Genomic DNA, 19,996 nt, shown 5'->3' with positions numbered 1-19,996 from the left:
TGACTATCACTAATACGACATTGCTATAATACTTATCTGCTTGCGAATGTGTATTTAGTTTTCATACAAATTTTATCACGATTAGTAATCAACTTTGTGTTAGGTAGTATTTTTTTATTAAAAATATTCTCAGATGCAACGTTCCCTCTCTTATAAAGATCAACATTGCTTAATTCAATTAAAGCACAGATACACCTTAATACAACAGAAAGTATTACGTCGACGTTATCATTTATTAGTCTGATGAACTTATCTTGAACTTATTATCGCAGATAACTACTTTAAGGTGATATCTCTAATGATTAAATATTTTGAAGTTGTTTTTACGTTATAGGCACAGGCGACTTGGTGCTTTACAGTGTGTTTTACTGCAATCCAAACTCCAGTGATCTGGTCAAATCTCGATGAGGTAAGTTAATCACTTAATCCATGACCAACACCCTGTTTTAACATTCCTGGCATATAACTTATACGTCTGATGGTGACATCATTGACTGTCTAAATAGGTGCAGTGACAAATATGCGTAGGTAATGTATTTTGATTTTTGTAGGAAAGGGTGAACGACAGAATATGCGAAAATGTCCCGGCCATCGCAAAATAGGGGCAAACCTAAACCACCCCCGATGATCAGAATAACGGTAGTGGGCGATGGAGATACAGGAAAAACTTGTCTACTAATTGTTTACAAGGACAAAAAGTTTGATGACAGATACATACCCACTATGTAAGATATTTTCAGTTTATGTAATACCAAAGTAATTTCTACGGAACAACATAATATAGGCAGTAACTCTACTTTAAAAAAAAATTAGTTGACTATGATTATTGAACCCCCCTGGTATGTTTAGTTTAATATATCGTTAATCTAACAAAAAAAAATAAGCTTTTATGATTAGTTAATCAGTGTTATGTTTTATTACAGATTTGATGAGTATTCAATGACAATACCAATCAACTATGAGCCGTACACAATTATCTTGTCAGATACAGCAGGACAAGAAGAGTACGACAAACTAAGAAGAATGGCTTACAGATTTGTACGTAAAATAACAAAAACAAGGAACATTTATTAACTTTTTCACCGGTTCAAATCCATAGGCTGACGCTTTTTTACTATGTTACTCAATAGCTGAACGTAACTCATTCGATAATATCATCCATACTTGGGCACCCGAACTGACAAATCTACGATCATCAGCCAAAATTATTTTAGTGGGTGCGTGGTTTATTCGTTGAAAACCTCCAATTTGGTTGATTCGGTTTTGTTAATTTCAGCAACAAAAATCGACTTACTGGCCCAAAGAACAGTGACAACCGAGGAAGGAGAAGCCTTAGCAAAAAAGATTGGTGCGGCCGGTTTTATCGAAACGTCCGCGAAAAATCAGTGGAACGTCGATGCCGCCTTTCAAATGGCACTGCTAGCGGTGATGAATAACCGGAAGCCTAAACGACCCAAGTCACAATGTCATTTGTTATGATGTTATGTTTTTTTTAATTTATTTTTTACTCCTAAAAAATTGTCTAATATGATATTAATTTAGTCAGTATATAAATGGTTCACAAGATAATAGAATTGCTGAATGAATTCACACTGAAACTGTTGGGTTGTAATTAGCAACAGAGTAATAACTTTGAACGTTTTATTTAAGATAAGAAAATTAAATTAGACAGCCCGAAAAAATTTCGCAACACAAACTTCAAAAACTAACTTGTACCATATTACAAAAAGGTAATTTTACCTTTTTACAAACTAGACATAATTTTTAACTCGTCTTATTTAAGATTAGTTATAACAAATTCTAACACCCTCTCCTAATCTTAAATAAGAATACTTATTATCTATTACAACACATAAATCTAATCCAACATCGTATTACATTGAAAAATTTGAAATTTCACTTTATCTAAAGGTTTGGTTAAACTATCTGCAAGCTGCTCACTACTCGGACAATAAAACAATTTAACAATACCTTCAGATACCTTCTCATTAATAAAATGATACCGGACATCAATGTGCTTGCTGCGTTTGTTAAACTGTCCATTTTTAATTATAGTAATAGCACTTTGATTATCAACATGTAGATTTATATTTATATTTACTCCCAAAAGCTCATCTATAACTGATTTTAAAAACAAAGCTTCTTTAATACATTCTGCAGCAGCTATATACTCTGCTTCAGTACTGGAAAGTGATACTATAGGTTGGCGCTTAGAACACCATGCTACAGGACCACCACAAAATTTTATGATATACCCTGTAGTGCTTTTCCTTGAGTATATATCTCCTGCAAAATCTGAGTCACTATAAGCTAACAAATTTAAATCCTCACTATGACTTGTATATTGAATTCCCAAATTGATTGTTGAAACTAAATAACGCAAAATTCTTTTCATATTTCCTACGTCACGTTCTGAGGGTTTATCTAATTTCCTACTACAATATCCTACCGCATAAGATATGTCTGGCCTAGTTTTATTTGAAACATATAGTAATGTACCTACTAATTCTCTGTAAGGAAAAACTTTGTTCAAACAAGTATCATCAGTGCTTGGATTATAAATCATAGGAGTACTAACTGGTTTCATGTTTTCCAAACCAAAATCATCCAAGATTTCTGATATGTACTTACTTTGAGAAAGTTTAATAGAATCTTTGCCTTTGCAAATCTCAATACCTAAAAAGGAAGTTGGATTTTTACAGGACACTATCTCAAAATTAGTTGTTAATTTCTGAATCAAAATATTAATCTGTTCCTCATCATTTCCTAAAATTAGACCATCATCTACGTAAATCGCTAGAAATAAGGTGGAGAATTCATTTTTGAATATACATTGTTCACTTTTAAGATGTATCAAACCAATTGATTTTAAAACAGAAGTAAAATGTTCATTCCACCTCATTGGACTTTGTTTAAGCCCATACAATGCTTTTTTTAACAAACAGATTTTATTTTCACAATTTACTTTCGAATAACCCTCTGGAATTTCCATAAAAATTTCATCTTTTAATTCGCTATACAAAAAGGCCGTTTTGACATCGAATTTCCTAATTATTAAACTATTTTTAGCAGCTAAAGCAATCAAAATTCTTAACGGAGCTGTACTTATGACTGGACTAAACGTTTCCGTATAATCTATTCCCTGTTCTTGCTCAAATCCCCTAATTACTAGTCTAGCTTTATATTTATTATTTTCTTTAATTCGAAAAACCCATTTACTACTTAAAATCTTCTTACTTTTAGCCGCCTCTCTGTCCACATACATCCAAGTTTGATTTTTCTCTAGTGACTCCTTCTCTTCATTTATTGCTTCAACCCATTTGTGCTTTTCAACCCCATTTATAGCTTCGCTGTATGACAGCATTACGTACTCATTTAATCGTTGAGGCTTTTTGATGATTCTTCCACTTCTTGTTTGAACATTATTTTCGATTTCTTCTTGGACATCAGAAACTTCTTCATTAGGTACATTTTCATTGCAGATTTCATCCATGACATTTTCAGGTAAATTTACATCTGAAGCAGGTTCCAAATGTTCAATCTCTTCATTTAGGTTATCTTCCAGAAACACGGTTTTTTTAGTTGTGTTAAATTCTGGTCTAACCACTGGTTCTTTAAAGATAACATCTCTGGAAGTTACGATTTTTCTATTTTTATTGTCCCACAGGCGATAACTTCCTAAAGAGTATCCAACAAAAATGTACTCATCACAACGATAATCAAGCTTCTTCGTTGGTCCCAGTCTTTTCGCATAAGCTATGCATCCAAAGATTTGTAAATTTGTTAAATCAGGTTTTTTTCCATTCCACATTTCAATAGGAGTTTTATCAATAGTACTTGAAGGACTTCTATTTAACAAATAAGTTGCAGTGTATACAGCTTCACCCCAGAAAGCCTTGTCCAAGTTTGCCTCAAATATAAGAGCTCTAGCCTTTTCCATTATGGTTCGATTTAGCCTCTCAGATCGACCATTTTGCTGAGGAGAGTAGGGCACTGTATAGTCTACAACTATACCTCTAGCTTTGCACCAATCCATGAGGTTTCGATTTTTATATTCTCCTCCATTATCGCACCGTATTTTTGAGACTTTTAAATTTTGACAAGCTTCCACTTCGTGTATGTAGTTTTTAAGATTTTCAGCTGATTCACTTTTATGTCTCATTAGGTAAACTTGAGTGTAATGAGTGAAATCATCCATTATTGTCAAGAAATACCTATTGCCATCCCAGGTTTCTGGTTCAATTGGACCACACACATCACTATGTATCAGTTCTAATGGTCTTGTGGCTCTGGTCCTAGTGCTGTTAAAGTGTTTACGAGTTTGCTTAGACTGTAAGCAAACTACACAATCCTTTATTTTTTGGTCACATTCTACAGTATTTAAAATCATGCCCTTTGAAAAATCTTGTAGTTTTTTCATACTGCTAGCACTAAGATGGCCTAATTTTTTATGCCACAAAACATTTTGATCCCTTCTTTCTGTCATTAAACATTTTTCTTCAGTTGACAACTTAATACAATAAAGTCCACTACTGTCCTTTTGACCTTGCAACACTGGTAGTTTATTTTTAGAAACGACCACTTTGTTTCTTGTAAATATTACCTCACCACCATTTTCAGTAATTTTATTGACCGATAATAAGTTTTTGCTTAACTCCGGAACATACAGCACATTTTCAAGAACACATTGATCTGTTTCAATAAATCCTTTACCCTCTGAAGTTATAGATGAATTCTTCTTGGCTACTAAAACATCTGAACAATCTGCTTGTAATGAAGTGAACAGATTTTTATTGCTTGTCATATGCGATGAAGCTCCAGAGTCAATGAAGAAAGTTGCTGTATTTGATTCTAAATCCATATCTTCACATAGAAAAGCTATTTTGCTATGAGTTTCCTGTCGACCTTGATCTTGGCTCTGTCTGTTTCGGAAGTAACAATTGCTTTCTACATGATTTGTTTTTTTACATATTCTACATGACCTTTTGTCACAATAACGAGCAATATGTCCCTCCTTGCCACATTTAAAACATTTTCCTCCAAATCTTGTTTTATTCTTATTTACTTGTTGTTGTAGCTGAGCTTTAAAAACCATACCTTCGGGTTCGCATTGTTTCTTCTGTCTTTCTTCTTCTCCAATCAGTCTGTTTGAGAGATTTTCAAGGGTTTTATCACCTTGTGAAGTGGATTCCCAAGACGTAGCAAAGTTTCTAAACTGATCAGGTAATGTTGCAAGTATTTTAGATGCCAACATACTGTCTGGGATATCTTGTCCAAGTACTCTTAGCCTACATGCCAAGTTTTCAATTTTGCTAATGTGCATTAAAATGTCAGTTCCTTTGCTGTACGAAAAATTAAAAAATTGTTGCATCAAATAACATTTTTCGTCTTCTGTTTGTTTCTCATATATGTTTTTAAGCTTGTCGTACATTTCTTTAGAACTTTTACAATTAAAAATATGCATTAGTTGCTTCTTATCTATGGTTGTTATTATTATTTTCTGAGCTCGGGCGTCTTTCCTTTCAAAATCTGCTTTTTCCTTATCATCTGCCAGATCTTCCATTTTCTTTATTCCTGACACAATTTCCCATAATCCATGTGCCTTAAACAGGATTGTGACTTGAAATTTCCAAATTTGATATGTTTCACTATTTGTTAATCTCTCAATCTGAGAAACGTCTTCCTCCGTCATTTTAGTTTTTAATTTTATGCCTTTATGACCACGACCAAACACCAGGTCCAAATTTTATTTTTACTGAAGACCTCTGTAACACTATCTTCAAAATCACTTCCGCAGCTTAACGAACTCTGGGCCCATAACCTGTTGGGTTGTAATTAGCAACAGAGTAATAACTTTGAACGTTTTATTTAAGATAAGAAAATTAAATTAGACAGCCCGAAAAAATTTCGCAACACAAACTTCAAAAACTAACTTGTACCATATTACAAAAAGGTAATTTTACCTTTTTACAAACTAGACATAATTTTTAACTTGTCTTATTTAAGATTAGTTATAACAAATTCTAACAGAAACAACACCAAATTTCATAAACTTGTTTCAAATTTTGTTTTTTAAGTTCTTTCTAATAATGAAAAGGTTATAATGCGAATACTTTACGCCTTGTTTCAATAAAAAGCAAATTTTTCTAATAATAATCCAATTCTATTTTCCACAATGTATATACAGAATAGATACTTGGTTCCATTAGCTACAAAAACGAAATATACCACATTTTGCATGAATTTAAAACCATCACTTATAATAATATACAATATCCTAAACATACAAGAATTAATCAAAAGTAAATTCAATTAACAGAATTAAATAATTATTCAATAAATACATAAAGCACAAAAAAAATTACTTGTAGGAGCGTTTCCTAGATCGCTTGGACCGCTAAGGAGGTGGATAAAACGGGGGACGATGCGGAGGCGGTTGCGACGGCGGCGGCAATCCGTTACTATAAAATGGTGGTGGACCGGTGGGGGGCGGTACAACCGGCGTGAACGGCGGTGGATGAGAGTAAGGCTGGAAAACGTTAGGTGGAGGGGCGGTCAAGTGTGGGGGCGGACCGGGAGGCGGGGCCAGTGGTGGGGGCGTGTTAATTGGGGGCACGGCGAATGACACTGGAGCCGCGTAAGCCGCTAAAGGTGGAGGAGCGTGAGTAAATGTCTGATATGGAAACGGTGGCACATCAGTAGGAGGGGGAATTCGGGTATTAAGTGTTGGGGGCGGAGCCACTTCAGGGGAGGTGTGAGTTTTTTCGTTGCCGTTCTTTGACTGAGATGGAGGCGATGATGGTTTGCCACCAGGCTGTGGAGGGCTTTGAGATGGCGATTTAGTTGGAGGTTGAGAGTATAAATCCAATACCTGTAATTGTCAAATTAATTAAAACATCCATCTAGTAACATAAAACAAAACTGAAATTTGAAAATAACATTATTAAAATAATAATTTACCTGATGACAAATATCTTCAAGTAAATCCATAGTAACATCCTCCACAAACATGTCCCACCACCTCAAATGTTTGGGATTCCGCCCAACCCAATCAACCACTTCAAATTTACTAAGTTTTCCTGCCAGGTACATCAAAGCCACTGCAATAATTTCCGGTTCCCATTGCAGGCAAAGTGTGGTGCATAAACTGTCATTCACAAAAGTCCAGGCCATCTGCACCATTTTTTGCAATTTGGCTTTGTCACCTTTCAGGCATTTAGCATATTTTAACAGAAATTGATAGGGATGTTCCACTTGCAAGTCAAATTTAATAGTCTGAAGAAGAATTCGTTCGAGTGTCATTACCTAAATTAAAACAAACCTATGTAACATTATCATTATTACCATAAAAACACAACTCACCTCTTCTTTAGGGTCATTACCAAACATAACAAACTTCTGATCAGTGAGTAGATTTCTAGCAATTTTAATAATGTCCTTACACTTTTTAGGTGTTTCCTCCACTTTACCAGCAAGGAACAAACAGCAACATGCAGTCACATATCTTGGAAACTGTTGAAATGAGTGAAACATATAAAACCTATGAAAATACACCACTCCAGTTGCTGTGGTGTTGTATCCCAGGTCCATTTTCATCCCAGTGTCAATTATAAATCTGGCTCCTATACACATGAACTGTATGTTAAGTACATGAGGACAAGATTCACTGTTACCACTTACCTTCTTTTCTATACCGCATTTCAGTCTTATAATCCAGTCCAGCAGCTGCAGAAGGAGTATTCCGCAGCTCCTTCTTATCGTAATACCAACCAGGCATTGTAATTCAGGCACAACCACAGGATTATCCAAAAAGTTCTTTTGAGTTTATTTGATTAACAAGTCCAGCTCCCATAGAAGTATATTGTGTAGTTCAAGAACTAGGCGCCAGTTTATTCATCAAGCCTTTAATGAAAACACACTTTAATATTTAAATGATTGAGCATTTAAAATTAAACATACAGAAACTACTCAACTAATCCCCTGCACCAACACCAACACAAGTGTTCAATGATGTGTTCATTCATAACCTCAAACCTCAAATTCCCAAAACAAAGAGATTGGGAAATGGTAAATGTTGACAACTGACAGATACTTTGACAATTTACAGAAACATTCTCTTCTTTCTGCTTTTTGCGTATTTACAAAACTGAATATCGATTTAACAGTTTTCAGGGACTGCATTTATAAAGTTTAGCTACTTTGGTTACTTAGGGTACTGGTTACTGCTTTATTAATTATTGTTTCAAGATCACACACACAGTTTCCAGACATTTGACAGTCATAACACTCATAAACCGAAGACCTAACGATTAACGAACCTAACCTCAATTCTTTACTGATAACAGCTGATAAACCAACTTGTTTGGGTTATTAAAATTTTCAGTGAATTTTTTTGTTTTTAAACTAGGTGAATTTATTCTGTAACGCAATATGAGTTCTAAACGTAGAACCAGACACCAAAAAACTGCAACTCAAATGGACACGGACGACCAGGAAAATAGTAGCGGCAGTACCCAGAAACGAAGTGATCAAGAAAGAAAATCAGCCTACAGGGTCCTCTTAAACAAAGCGGAAGAAATTGGTAATTGTGCAATTTGGCCCTTTAAACTAGTTTTATAAATCAATTTGTAAATAGATGAAATTGGTAACTTGGATTTCAACACTGTAACTGAAGTTGGAACCATTTTAAGAGAAGCCAACCAAATCAATGCAGAGGTGGATATAGAGGAACGAGTGGACCAAGCGAACGAAACTTTATTAGATTGCATGGTAGTATCTTCAGCTAGCAGAATATTAGCAAAATGCATTGACACTCTGGATGTATTTACTGCTGGATATGAAGCCAATGAGTTTGCCAGTAAAATTGTCGGTTACATAAAAACAGGTGGAGAGGATCCAGATTGTCTGGATTACAGTGTGTTGCTACATGAAGCTAGGAAAGTGATTCCAGAAGTGGCACAATACAAGTACATATATGGGACATATGATCTAAATAACTTACCACAGCCAAAACAGAAACCTGAACGCCAAAAAGTGGTGAAAGAACAACTGACAAAGAAAGCACCTGAAAAGGTGGTCAATGTTGACAATGATGAGGATGGCATAGAAAAAATTACAAAAAAGTTGAATAAAGTGCTTAAAGAAGCCTCAGCAAAAAATGGGGGGAGACCTATTAATTATTATGACTATGTTGTTGATACTAGCAGTTTTGCAGCTACAATAGAAAATATGTTTTTCTGTTCCTTTTTGGTAAGAAATGGGAAAGCCAGAATTGACCTTGGTTTGTAATTTCCTAGTGTTAAATTGTATGATACTTAATGGTAATTTTTAGCTTCAAATGGGACTCCACTTATTAAGCCAGTGAGCTCACAGGAACTAAACCAATTCAGACAGGAAGGCAGTCAAAATGCACAAGTTATTTCAACAATTTCTATGGATGTTTGGAAGGTAAGACTGTCATGAACTAAAAAAGTGATCTCATTTTAGTCTATAACAGAAATAGCTAAAAAAACACAATTGGGAATCTGATGTAATGATTATGCAACATCTTAAGATCACCTTATAACATGCAGATAAAAACAGTAACCAAATCAAATTCATTTTATTGTTAAGAGAAAGTGAGAATAATTGATTGTTATGCCCCAAATAGAGATTATAATGTAATGCATAATCTTTGATTTTTAGACTTTTCGCAAAGAAGGACTTATTCAACAGAGTAACAGGAATAATTCATAATGATGACACCAATCAAGAACCCCAAAATATTTTATTTTTATAAGCTTTAAATGTTTTTATGTAATGTTTGTTATAAGAAGTACTAAGTAAAGTTTGTTACCTAATTTTTTAAAACAACTAGTATTTTGTTTTTAATCTTCCCAACCTGAAATCAAACCAGCACATTCTTAATACTTTTTATTACAAAAAACAGTGTTATGAATCATCAAAAGTCATTCTTCCTACACCATGATTTTTCATAAATCGCCTATACTGTTTATACCTATTGCTTTCAGCTAATTGTTTTTTAGTGATTTCCTCCTGCTCTATAAACCACTCATCAAAATTATCTTTAATCCACAACTCTCTATCTAAAAACTCCTGTTTTTTCTCATCCTCCTGTGAGTCAAATTGTTGTTGACCCATTTTCAGATATTTTCTTATAATGTACAGCTTCTCCTCTTCATTATAAGGTTGTTTCAGAATGGAATGTCGCCATATCCATGAAACATACCAGTAAATGTACTGTGCAATAGTATAGGGTAGGATAATCAGCTGAACCCACACTAAGTCTGAGATTTTTGGTTTTGCATAAGCTCCTTTTATATCCATTTTGTTTTCTATGACTTTCTTTATAATTTGTTCCACGTCGTCTTTGGAAACCTTTTGTTTTTTACCTCCTCTCTTTGTCTGGTCTGGGAGTAGCCCTTCTTGTTTGGCAATGTCCTGAGCTTTGTTCCTGTACTTTGGGATTGTACTGAAGTATGTTATTGCACTCTCATACCTTTGCCAGGCAGAATAGTACTGCACTATTGATATTATTGAAATGGTAACTAGTATTACAATTCTCACATCCACTTTAGGGGCCACTCTTCTTTTGTAGTATCTGTAGTAATGGGCATAATACTCATCTGGATTATCCAACATATAATCATAATCAGCTCTACTTTCATCATCCTTTAGGATCTCATATGCATTGGCTAATGCTTTGAATTTCTCTTCTGCTTCCAGTTTGGCCTCTTTGCCCCTATGCACATCAGGGTGATACAACCTGGCTAACTTGCGGTAACTCTTGGATATTTCACTTTTGGTGGATTCTCGCGTAACCTCTACGACATCGTAGCAATTCTCCTGACCGCAGTAGATTCCGTCAAGCAATCTAGCTTCGGTAGTGTAAAAACAACACGTAATACACAGAAAAACTGCACTTAAATGGAAAAACATGTTTGTACTTCCTTTCCTTGATAACGGTTCTTCAATCACTGTCACTTAAAGACTGGTTTAATATCATGGCTAGAGAGCGGGGACTAATTGTGATAGCATATTTGCGGGTTTTCGGCAACGTGTCGACTGGGAAAAATTTCTTTTTCAGTGGGTCCCAGACCCCAATTTACCGATTGGACGTCAACAAACCACCACCTCAACTATTACTTTTTGACAATTTACATATGTTTGACTGATGGCAAGTGGTACATATAGGAGGTAGCTAATGCCAGTTATAAAGACAAAGAAGCCATTAAGTGTCCAATGGAAAAAAATTGATAAACGCCGGACGCCATTTTAAACGTCGATTGTTTTTTGTGGTTTTGACGCAAAGGCGAAAGTTTCTAGCTGTTAAATCTAATTTTGTACTGATTTGTAATTGATTTTAAAGACTATTTAATTATTATCTATATTAATAAAATATATTGTAAAAAACATCATGGATCAAAATCAAAAACCGGACATTAAACCGAGCGATAAAGAATCCTCTTCATCTCCCCCATTAATGGTCAAAAAAACATGGGCTCTGGTGGAAAAAATGGTGAGAATTTTGGTTTATTTTTAGTTTATTGCTGTTTTGCTTTTTTATGAAAACTTTGAAACTGTGACAGTCTGTATATTATTGATAGACCGTACAGTGTGTCCAATAAATCTTTGTATTGGTGTGTTTCGGTCACTTGACATAACGTGTCTTTTTGTCATAAATTGATACATTTAGCTATTTTTGTTGTTATTTTTTTGCATATTGCATTGCATTAGCTATACATTAGCATGGTTGCCTGATTCCATTCTGCCAAAAAGTTACAGCGCATTTGGACGCTTTGTGGTGCGAGCAGAGCGAATTTGACGTCACGATGACGTATTTGGACACTTGGTTCAATTACGGTTTTGTTAAATTTCGTCATTGTGACGTCACATTGGATCTACTCGCTCCATGGAGAAAAATTTGGACGGGTCACATGATAATTCATTTTCCCAGTTTCTGATATTTGAAAAAGAATTAAAGAAATGCCATTTTTAACAGTGCAATTTTTAAGTCAGATTAATTAAGTAGCATGTCTTTTACAATTTGTACATGACATTTTGACAAAAGTCATAGAGCATTAATGATTCAAAAAGAATTACTTCCTTAGGTTACCTGATTGTTTTTCCAAATTTTGAAGACCCAAAAGCTTAAAATTCATTTTTTTTAAAGTCACGTGACGTGAGTTTTTAGGTTAGGTTAGGTGACAACGTAAACGTTTTTCCAATTTTTTGACACTTGATTTGCTGATGCTTTGACCTTGTGCCGAAAAATTGCTTAAAATTGATTTTCTAAGGTCACGTGACTGTTTTTTCAAATTCTAACAAACAAACATATTTTTTGTACGGTTGTTTGAAATTACGGGTTATATTTTGACGTTTAAACGAATCTTCTAACTGTCATAGTAACCAAGTTAACATGTGTCAAATGAAAACACCTATCATTTAAAAGAAACAATTGAAAATTTAAATATATAGCATTTTAAATTTAGACAGTGGTAAAATTGTAAGAACTACGTCACGTGACTTTGATAATTCAATTTTTGAGCTTGCAACACTGTAAAGACTAGTTGACATTGTCAAAAACAGTGACGTGACCTTCAAAACGCAGTTTAAACTTTGGAAAATTGATACATAAAATTTAGACAGTTGTAAAAACTTAAATTGCAAAATACACATCACGTGACTTGGATAATTCAATTTTTGAGCTTGCAACACTGTAAAGACTAGTTGACATTGTCAAAAACCGTCACGTGACGTTCATAACGCAGTTTAAACTTTAGAAAATTGATAAATAAAAATTGGACAGTTGTAAAAACTTAAATTGCAAAGTACACTTCACTTGACGTTGATAATGCAATTCTGAGCTTGCACCACTGTAAAGGCCAGTTGATATCTGTCAAAATTAATCACGTGACCGTTAAAATGTGGTTTAAACTTTAAAAACTTAAAATGCCTCGTAATACCTTAAAATGCTGGTAATACTGGCAAAGTGCCTCATAATACCTCAAATTACCTCGAGTGTGTACCAACACCAAAATACTTCGGGGATCTACGCTATCCCTCGGGTGTTATATATTTCTAAAATTATTGATTACTTAGGAGTGCGACGCCAAAAAAATAGCTGAGCTAGAAGATAAGCTAGCGAAAAAACAAGATTATTTGTTAAAGCTGGAACGTTTTGAAGCAAATTTACAAAGAAACAATGCTAAATTACGGCCACACCTAAGCTTTCTAGTCCACCAGAATAACGACATTGCTTCACAGGACAGTTCCATTAAAAATCAATGCAAAAATGTTGATAAAACCGTACGTACACTGTATGGAGAAGCAAACATTGTGAAGCATCGATTGCACAACATTTACACCAAGGCTAATGACATTGGTAAATATTGGCTTCATCCCTGTTTACTGTATTGTACCTTAAACTATTTAAGGAAAGTCTCAGCAGGAAGATTTGGAACGTTACGAGAAAAGATTGCGTTACCTTCAAGGACTTGAAGCTCAAATTAAAGAAAGAAGCAAGCGTAAATTGGAGAGAATTGAAGCGGAGGAACAGTCATTGGAAGCTGAAAATGTTGAACTAAAAGCCCAGTTGAAAATTTTCACCGAATTGGAGTTTGATGCCACTGACAATGTCGACGATAGTTATATGGAAGATGTCCAAGAAGAGATCAAAGCACTCAGAGTCAAGTTGGAAAACTTGGAAATGGACAACAAAGTTTTCAGTGAGAAAATGATGGAGTATGATGCTCAAGAAATGGAATTGCAGAACGAGTTCAGCGACGTTGCTTATAGTGAACTAGAAAAGAAGTAAGTGTTGTGTATTTGTTTGAGACAAATATCATTCGTTTTTGATTCAGATTTGATGAGGTCAACGCTGAAGCTTTGAAACTCATCGAAGATTTACGCAATAAAACAGCAGCACAGCAAGAAGTCCTCACAACTTTACAAAACCTGGAGGCGTATGAGAAGAAAGTTGATGCGGAGCTAGAAAAAACTCAAAAGTTTATGGATGAGATGCAACAAAATCGTCAAGATGAACTTTCAAAGATGGATGAACAAATTGAGGCAACTTTAAAGTGTTGCGAGGACAAAAGGGTAAAATACGCTTTTGTTTGCGAGGAAATCCATAAAAACTCTCAGGTGCGTTGACTATAGCACTTAACAAATAAACAAGTTTAGTAACTTACCAGAACTATAGGTTTTGCAAGATAAAGAAAAATTACTCGAAGAGTCTGTTGCGGTTATTAAGAACCTCCAAATAGAACTGGAAAATCTGCAAAATTCTGCACAACACTCACACGAAGAAACACTCAACTTATCCAAACAAAGCGAAGAGAAAAGATTGAAAGTGGATGCGTTTCTAGTGGAAAAAACAGTCGTAGAAACGCAAATTGTAGCAGACGAGCGGCAACTGGACGATCTGACAAAAAAACTCAAACTGATGAAAACCCGCTTTGAATCAGATATGAACAATTTAACCAGCACTCACCTCAATTTGGAAAAAGAGAAAAAAACCGAACTAGAAGAAGCAACCGTTAAATTGTCAGAACTAGAAACTCGCAAAAAATCCGTTGAAATGGAACTGACAAGTTTGGAGCAAACGAAAGCTACACTGCAAAAGGAGTTTGAAGGTATTGAGATGAAAACGTCGTCCTTGTCGGCGAATATTGAAAAAGAAGAAGAAAAGCAACGATCGTCTGCTCAAACCTCCAAAAGCAAACCTCCTGCTTTTGAGGCACCACCAAGGAAAGAGGCCAATAGAAAACGGAATTGGAATAGTGACAGCAGCGTCGAGGAAATTCCTTTAAGTAAATGGAACAGGAATTACAAGAAAGTAAGTTTTTGCTGGAAAAAAATGAACGGTTTTTGCAGTGTATGTCTTTTATTTTTTTTGTGTCTTTTATTTCAGCAAAACGTCAAACCTAATAAAGAAAACTCCAAGTAGTCTGTGGGCCTGTTTTGAGCGTTTTTCTTGTTATCACTGTTCGTTGATGTTTATCATAAGTCAGTTATTTTGTTAAAGTTGTTATTTAAAGTGTGGTAAACACTACTTAAATTGCTAATTTCGTTCTTTTTGTTGATTTGTTTTTTTTTTAGCCAAGAAGACAAGAGTTAATTATTTAATTAATAATTATTGAATGATTAATAATCTCCTATTTAGTTGAATAATAGCCTCATCAATGACATTTCCTTAAATAAAGAAAATTTTAATTTAGGTAATAATTTATTTGAATTTTAAATTTTTGTTTAGGCTTCTCTTCTGATTTGACCGGACGTTGTTGACTTAAGGATAGTCAGTAGTCAGATTGCGAACGCTCGATTCAAAGTGAATTGGTATCGAATCGTGATTTTTAAATGGTTTTTTGTGATACTTTACGAATTCGTAACAAAGTAAAATATTGGATAGTATATTTCATAAAAAGTTCTCTTTAGTGTTTGACTTGTATCGAGTTTACAGAGTATCACAAAACAGCATTTACAATCATGATTCGAGACAGACTCACTTCGTATCGAGCGTTTGCAATCCGACTGCTGGTTTAAGTCAGAAATGTCATTTTGACAGCAATCACCGCCCTCTATACTAGATATAGTAGGCGGTGCAGCAATGCATTTCTTGGTATTTGATTGTGCACCGCCCACTGTACAAGAAAGCCTAGAAAGTCACTTTTAATGGCGGCGTTAGCAGTTTTCGTTTTGTACACAAATTTATGCAGATGCAGTAGAAAATATGTTTTTTTTATTTTTTTTCGTGTAGTTGATTAGAAGTTGTGAGTGAAAAATCAAAGAACGCTTCATTCCTGATCCAGATATGTATAGATTGGCTTTTTATACCCAATAAAGTCCAGCTAAAGCTAGTTTGGTTAGAACCCTCTGTCCTGGAAAGTACAACAAACTAATGTGAAAACTGCTCAATCAAAGAAAATTTGGAAACCCTTGAAGCTAGGTAAGCAAAACTGGTAAATGGGTTTTATATTATTACCAAGAGCTTTCTTTTAAAATGTAAATGTGCCAATGGAACTTCTAAAAGCTGTCCTGTCTCTTCAGAGTAAAACTTTGTTGCTCTCAAAACGCAGGCGGCCTCAAAATGTAACTCTACCTAAGTATGTAAGAGGCAATAAGTTTACTGAATGAGAAAGCATATTGTACTTACCACTGAGTATTGTGTTGGAGTAAGATCATTCCAGTTCAAAGCTTTCAACCACTGTTAGGTTCGAGCAGGGTCTTTTGGACACTTTTGGGCCTTTCACCTGCTTTTACAATTTCGCAAACAACAAGTGGACGGCATATTGTAGAGGCAATAGAATTTAAGTTAAAAAACCAACAACAAATTATAGAACAATGAAGGAACAATAACAATAGTGATAATACAATAAAATGAACACAAACTACACTTTCACTAGAACAATAAACATATAAACAACAATATATAATAGCAAACAAAAATTACTTTGGCAAGTAATCCCAAGTCTTGACTTTAAACCTTAAAAATTAATTTAATCATCGAAAAACTCAATTTCCACAATACAAACAAATGCAAACTGTCAACCACTATTTCGGCCATATTGGAATTTTTGGCATGCACCTTCTTGGCTTTCTTGTACAAAGGGCGGTGTTTGAAATCAAACCGTTGGATTGACAGCTGTCATATAATAATTGTTTGCAACGTTATCTAAGACATACGCTTTTTGTGACAATTGCCATCTATAGGCGACCTGACCACAACAATTATTGAACAGCCGTTACAACCGGGCCAAAAGTTACTAAAACTTTTAAGTGAAAGTTACTTTTCTGGGAAAACGTCAATATTTATTTTTTATTGCGATTTTTTTGATAATAAATTCATGTGTACAGGGTGACCCAAAAACAAGTTACGACTGTCAACTTTATTTTTTCAAATGGAAACCTCTATTTTTTATTTAATTTTTGGATTCTGCATCGAATTCCAAGTATAACCTAACCTAACTTAACCTAACTTAATTACTCATTTTTGGGTCGCCCTGTATACATTAATTTATCATCAAAAATAAATACTGATGTGTCCGAGCGTTTTCCAAGAAAACAAATCCCAAATTTTTAATAGAATTTATGCGTGACTTTTTAGGGACACAGTGTGTATTACAAATTACAAACAAATTTAAGAACTATTTCTTTTTCGCCAAATTTGTCAAAGTTATTGAAATACAGCCGCTTAATAACGGCGTCAAAACTTTGGTTTTAATTAGACTTGTATTTTCTCTAGGTCATAGGCATAGGCCTCATTCGCTTTGACGCCTCATGGAGCAAGCAGAGCGAATATTGTGACCTCACGATGACGTAATTTAACAAAACCATAATTCGACCAAATGTGAAATTACGCCATCGTGACGTCAAATTCGCAATTGCACCGTCGTACTTAAGTCAAGTTTAAGTTAAGCGTACCTCAGACTGACACTTTTCACTTATTCTGTCACATTCAAAACCAAGCTCAACTTAAACTTGGTCTAAAATACAACGGTGCAAATGGAGTATTGCGCAGCATACTTTAAACTAAGTTTAATTTAAGAGTGGTTCAGACTGTGACTATAGAGATTACAGAAAAATTACAGCCTGAACCACACTTTACTTGAACTTGTTTTAAAAATCGACGGTGCAGATAGCGGTAAGTGTTGTTAGTACTTGGCATAGACGAATGGAACACTTGAACGAAAGGAATCTTTAAAAAAGTAAAGATGGGGCTGTAGAGAGAATGAATTATGTTGGTAAGATGCAGTGCTACTAACGCCCTTTAAATTCAAAGAGAAGACTTTTCATATTATTAATCTTACAACATAACCTTAAATTAATAATTTTGCCATTTTTATAATTACCATATTTATATTTAATTTGTTTTTTAAATCCAAATATTATTTTATTACACATCTGCAATTTAGGTGTAATTAGGGCAATTTAGGTGTAATTGGTAAAATGAAACCTGAAGGAGTTGAGGACCTCTCCGACGTTATTAAGCTGATAAGCGACATAAAACACAAGTACAATAATTCAGTTTGTATTTTTTTACTTTTTTGAATCAATTACACGTTTTAGAGCACTAATTAGTTCCCATGATATTGCTCTTCGCACCGAAACCTTGTTGGAAAACTTAATTTCTCAAGGCACATGGTCCAGTGCTTTGTAAGTAAAATAGCCTTTACACTTTATTATGCTTGAACTTTGTTGATTTGTTAGGGAACTTATGGAGTTAATTAGGAGGCGTATTAAGTGTATTTCACATAGTTTACCTATGGAATCCACTTCCACTAATATAATGAGGCACATTTTAAAAGTGATAAGGGAGGAGTTTGAAGTGGCAGCCAAGGTATAGTTTCTAGAGGAATTTTGAAGGGGGATTTATAAGATTTTTAACAGAAAAAAGGAGAATCCCACTCTCTGCATCAGCTTGTAAGTGGAGCAAAAGATATTGTTTTGGACTATTCTGAAATCTTGTCCACTTTGAAAGCAGCTTTACTTGATCATCTCTCAGAGTACAAAACTGAGTTAGAGACCAGGTTAATTATTTTCAGGCTTGTCTAAGATGTAGATAAATTTTTGAGTGGGTTTTAGTGAGGATAATATTGCAGCCCAAGCTTCAGAACATATTCACAGCAATGAAACTATACTGACTGTTGGAAACTCAAAAACTGTTAAAATGTTTTTAAAATCTGCTTCTAAAACTAGGACTTTCAATGTTATAGTTGTGGAAGGAGCCCCATTATATCTTGTAAGATTTCACTAGTAAATTTACAGTAAAAAAATTATGTTTAATGTAGGGTCACTCATTGGCAGTGAGTTTGGCTAAAAGCAACATTCAGACCACTGTAATACCAGACTCTGCAGTATTTGGCATGATGTCCAGAGTGAACAAAGTTATTATAGGAACTCATACAGTTTCAGCCAATGGTGGATTAAGGGCAGCAAGTGGTATTCATGTAGTTGCTCTAGCTGCAAAGCACTATTCAATTCCTGTAAGCTTTTCCACTATTAAAAAATTTGTATAATGTAATTTAAATACTTTAAGGTTATGGTGCTTTCACACATGTACAAATTTACACCAATTTTCTTGTACTTGTCGGATGATGTTGAGGCTTTTAACGCCAATGCTTCACCAGCCTCTGTAATTCCATATGCTTCAGGTCAAGTGCTTAACAAGGCAGAAATTGAAAATCCAGTATTTGATTATGTTCCTCCAGAGTTGATTACTCTGTTTATTACCCATCAGTAAGTATTTTTTGTTGGTGTTTATGTTTGTTTGAGGTTAGGTTTTTAGGGGAGGAAACTCACCTTCATATGTGTACCACTTACTGTCTGAGATGTACCACCCTGATGACTATGAGGTTTAATAAAAGTTTTACAATACACTGTTTTAGTTTTTATTAAAAAATATCCCAAAAACATGTTAATACAATCTTATATGGGCTTAATCTTAAAGTGCATACCAATTAAAGAAAACACAAGACACTTTAGGTCCTGTACCAAATAGTAGAAACAACGAAGACCATCAGGGTCCTTAGATTGACTGACGTCCACCAAAGAACCAGTTTTAGAGGTGGTGAATGAAATATGCTCATCATTGATTACAATCTCCAACTCTTGGCGTCCAATCCTGTCTGGAGGTGGCCACAAAGCGTCGTCCTCCTGCATTATCTCTGAATCGACGATAATTCGTTTCAGTTCCTCCATCACGCATTGGTGCACATACACTTCTTTCCTGATCATGGTGTCATTTTTGTAATTTGAGTTGTTGGCGTACCTCAATTTACCATCCGGCCGAAACTCAAACTCCAAGAACTCGTGCCCGAATTTACCTTTATGGCCTACGTAGTACCGTATATAGAAATCAGCAGACATAACTAAGTTTGTTGTATGATTGCAAATTGGCTAAATTAATAAAAAGGTGAGTAACGGCGTCTTTATCGATTAGTGTTTGCGTTGTTTCGTTGAATAAGACTTTTTTAAGGTTATCTCAACCGGAATA

General features: G+C 34.7%; 7 protein-coding genes across 9 annotated transcripts; 4 read left to right on the top strand and 3 right to left on the bottom strand.

Annotated features, from left to right (window-relative positions):
• The first annotated feature begins 268 nt into the window (after positions 1–268).
• On the top strand, positions 269–1,574 carry LOC145725238 (ras-like GTP-binding protein RhoL). The gene is made up of 5 exons (XM_081973915.1): positions 269–409; positions 552–725; positions 924–1,038; positions 1,100–1,217; positions 1,277–1,574. Exons 2-5 carry the CDS (start codon positions 580–582, stop codon positions 1,477–1,479), a joined length of 582 nt encoding a protein of 193 aa, XP_081830041.1. The 5' UTR covers positions 269–409; positions 552–579; the 3' UTR covers positions 1,480–1,574.
• Positions 1,575–6,141: 4,567 nt separating this feature from the next.
• CycK (cyclin K) lies at positions 6,142–8,123 on the bottom strand. Its single transcript, XM_081973822.1, has 5 exons — positions 7,960–8,123; positions 7,681–7,902; positions 7,363–7,622; positions 6,961–7,305; positions 6,142–6,871 (listed from the first exon to the last, which is right to left on the bottom strand). The coding sequence occupies exons 2-5, from the start codon at positions 7,775–7,777 to the stop codon at positions 6,398–6,400; spliced, it is 1,176 nt and encodes a 391-aa protein (XP_081829948.1). The 5' UTR covers positions 7,778–7,902; positions 7,960–8,123; the 3' UTR covers positions 6,142–6,397.
• Positions 8,124–8,284: 161 nt separating this feature from the next.
• Nse4 (SMC5-SMC6 complex kleisin component Non-SMC element 1) lies at positions 8,285–9,852 on the top strand. 2 transcript variants are annotated; one of them, XR_014177201.1, is made up of 4 exons: positions 8,285–8,581; positions 8,636–9,249; positions 9,332–9,447; positions 9,685–9,852. XR_014177201.1 is itself a non-coding variant. In XM_081973861.1 (4 exons), the coding sequence occupies exons 1-4, from the start codon at positions 8,431–8,433 to the stop codon at positions 9,733–9,735; spliced, it is 963 nt and encodes a 320-aa protein (XP_081829987.1). In that variant the 5' UTR covers positions 8,313–8,430; the 3' UTR covers positions 9,736–9,852. The 2 variants fall into 2 exon arrangements, 1 of the variants encoding a protein (XP_081829987.1); XM_081973861.1 differs by having other exon boundaries at positions 8,313–8,581; positions 8,636–9,280.
• Positions 9,853–9,899: 47 nt separating this feature from the next.
• Positions 9,900–11,115, bottom strand: LOC145725201 (dnaJ homolog subfamily C member 25 homolog). Its single transcript, XM_081973855.1, has one exon. The coding sequence runs from the start codon at positions 10,936–10,938 to the stop codon at positions 9,931–9,933; it is 1,008 nt and encodes a 335-aa protein (XP_081829981.1). The 5' UTR covers positions 10,939–11,115; the 3' UTR covers positions 9,900–9,930.
• Positions 11,116–11,274: 159 nt separating this feature from the next.
• Positions 11,275–15,073, top strand: LOC145725138 (uncharacterized). The gene is made up of 6 exons (XM_081973773.1): positions 11,275–11,518; positions 13,102–13,384; positions 13,437–13,812; positions 13,863–14,145; positions 14,204–14,839; positions 14,915–15,073. Exons 1-6 carry the CDS (start codon positions 11,417–11,419, stop codon positions 14,948–14,950), a joined length of 1,716 nt encoding a protein of 571 aa, XP_081829899.1. The 5' UTR covers positions 11,275–11,416; the 3' UTR covers positions 14,951–15,073.
• Positions 15,074–17,832: 2,759 nt separating this feature from the next.
• On the top strand, positions 17,833–19,379 carry eIF2Bbeta (eukaryotic translation initiation factor 2B subunit beta). Of its 2 annotated transcripts, none has more exons than XM_081973835.1 (8): positions 17,833–18,014; positions 18,070–18,156; positions 18,211–18,340; positions 18,391–18,530; positions 18,586–18,742; positions 18,792–18,986; positions 19,040–19,239; positions 19,289–19,379. In XM_081973835.1, the coding sequence occupies exons 1-8, from the start codon at positions 17,950–17,952 to the stop codon at positions 19,359–19,361; spliced, it is 1,047 nt and encodes a 348-aa protein (XP_081829961.1). In that variant the 5' UTR covers positions 17,833–17,949; the 3' UTR covers positions 19,362–19,379. The 2 variants fall into 2 exon arrangements, with proteins under 2 accessions (XP_081829961.1, XP_081829969.1); XM_081973843.1 differs by having other exon boundaries at positions 17,834–18,014; positions 18,082–18,156.
• On the bottom strand, positions 19,378–19,988 carry mago (mago, exon junction complex subunit). Its single transcript, XM_081973950.1, has one exon. It carries the CDS (start codon positions 19,867–19,869, stop codon positions 19,429–19,431), a length of 441 nt encoding a protein of 146 aa, XP_081830076.1. The 5' UTR covers positions 19,870–19,988; the 3' UTR covers positions 19,378–19,428.
• Between the last annotated feature and the right edge of the window lie 8 nt (positions 19,989–19,996).

This window comes from Ips typographus, linkage group LG1 (genome assembly GCF_016097725.1).
Source record: "Ips typographus isolate SLU linkage group LG1, UJ_Ityp_2.0, whole genome shotgun sequence".
Lineage (NCBI taxonomy): Eukaryota > Metazoa > Arthropoda > Insecta > Coleoptera > Curculionidae > Ips > Ips typographus.
The sequence above is the reverse complement of the archived record's forward strand: the minus strand, read 5'-3'. Positions and strand labels throughout refer to the sequence as shown.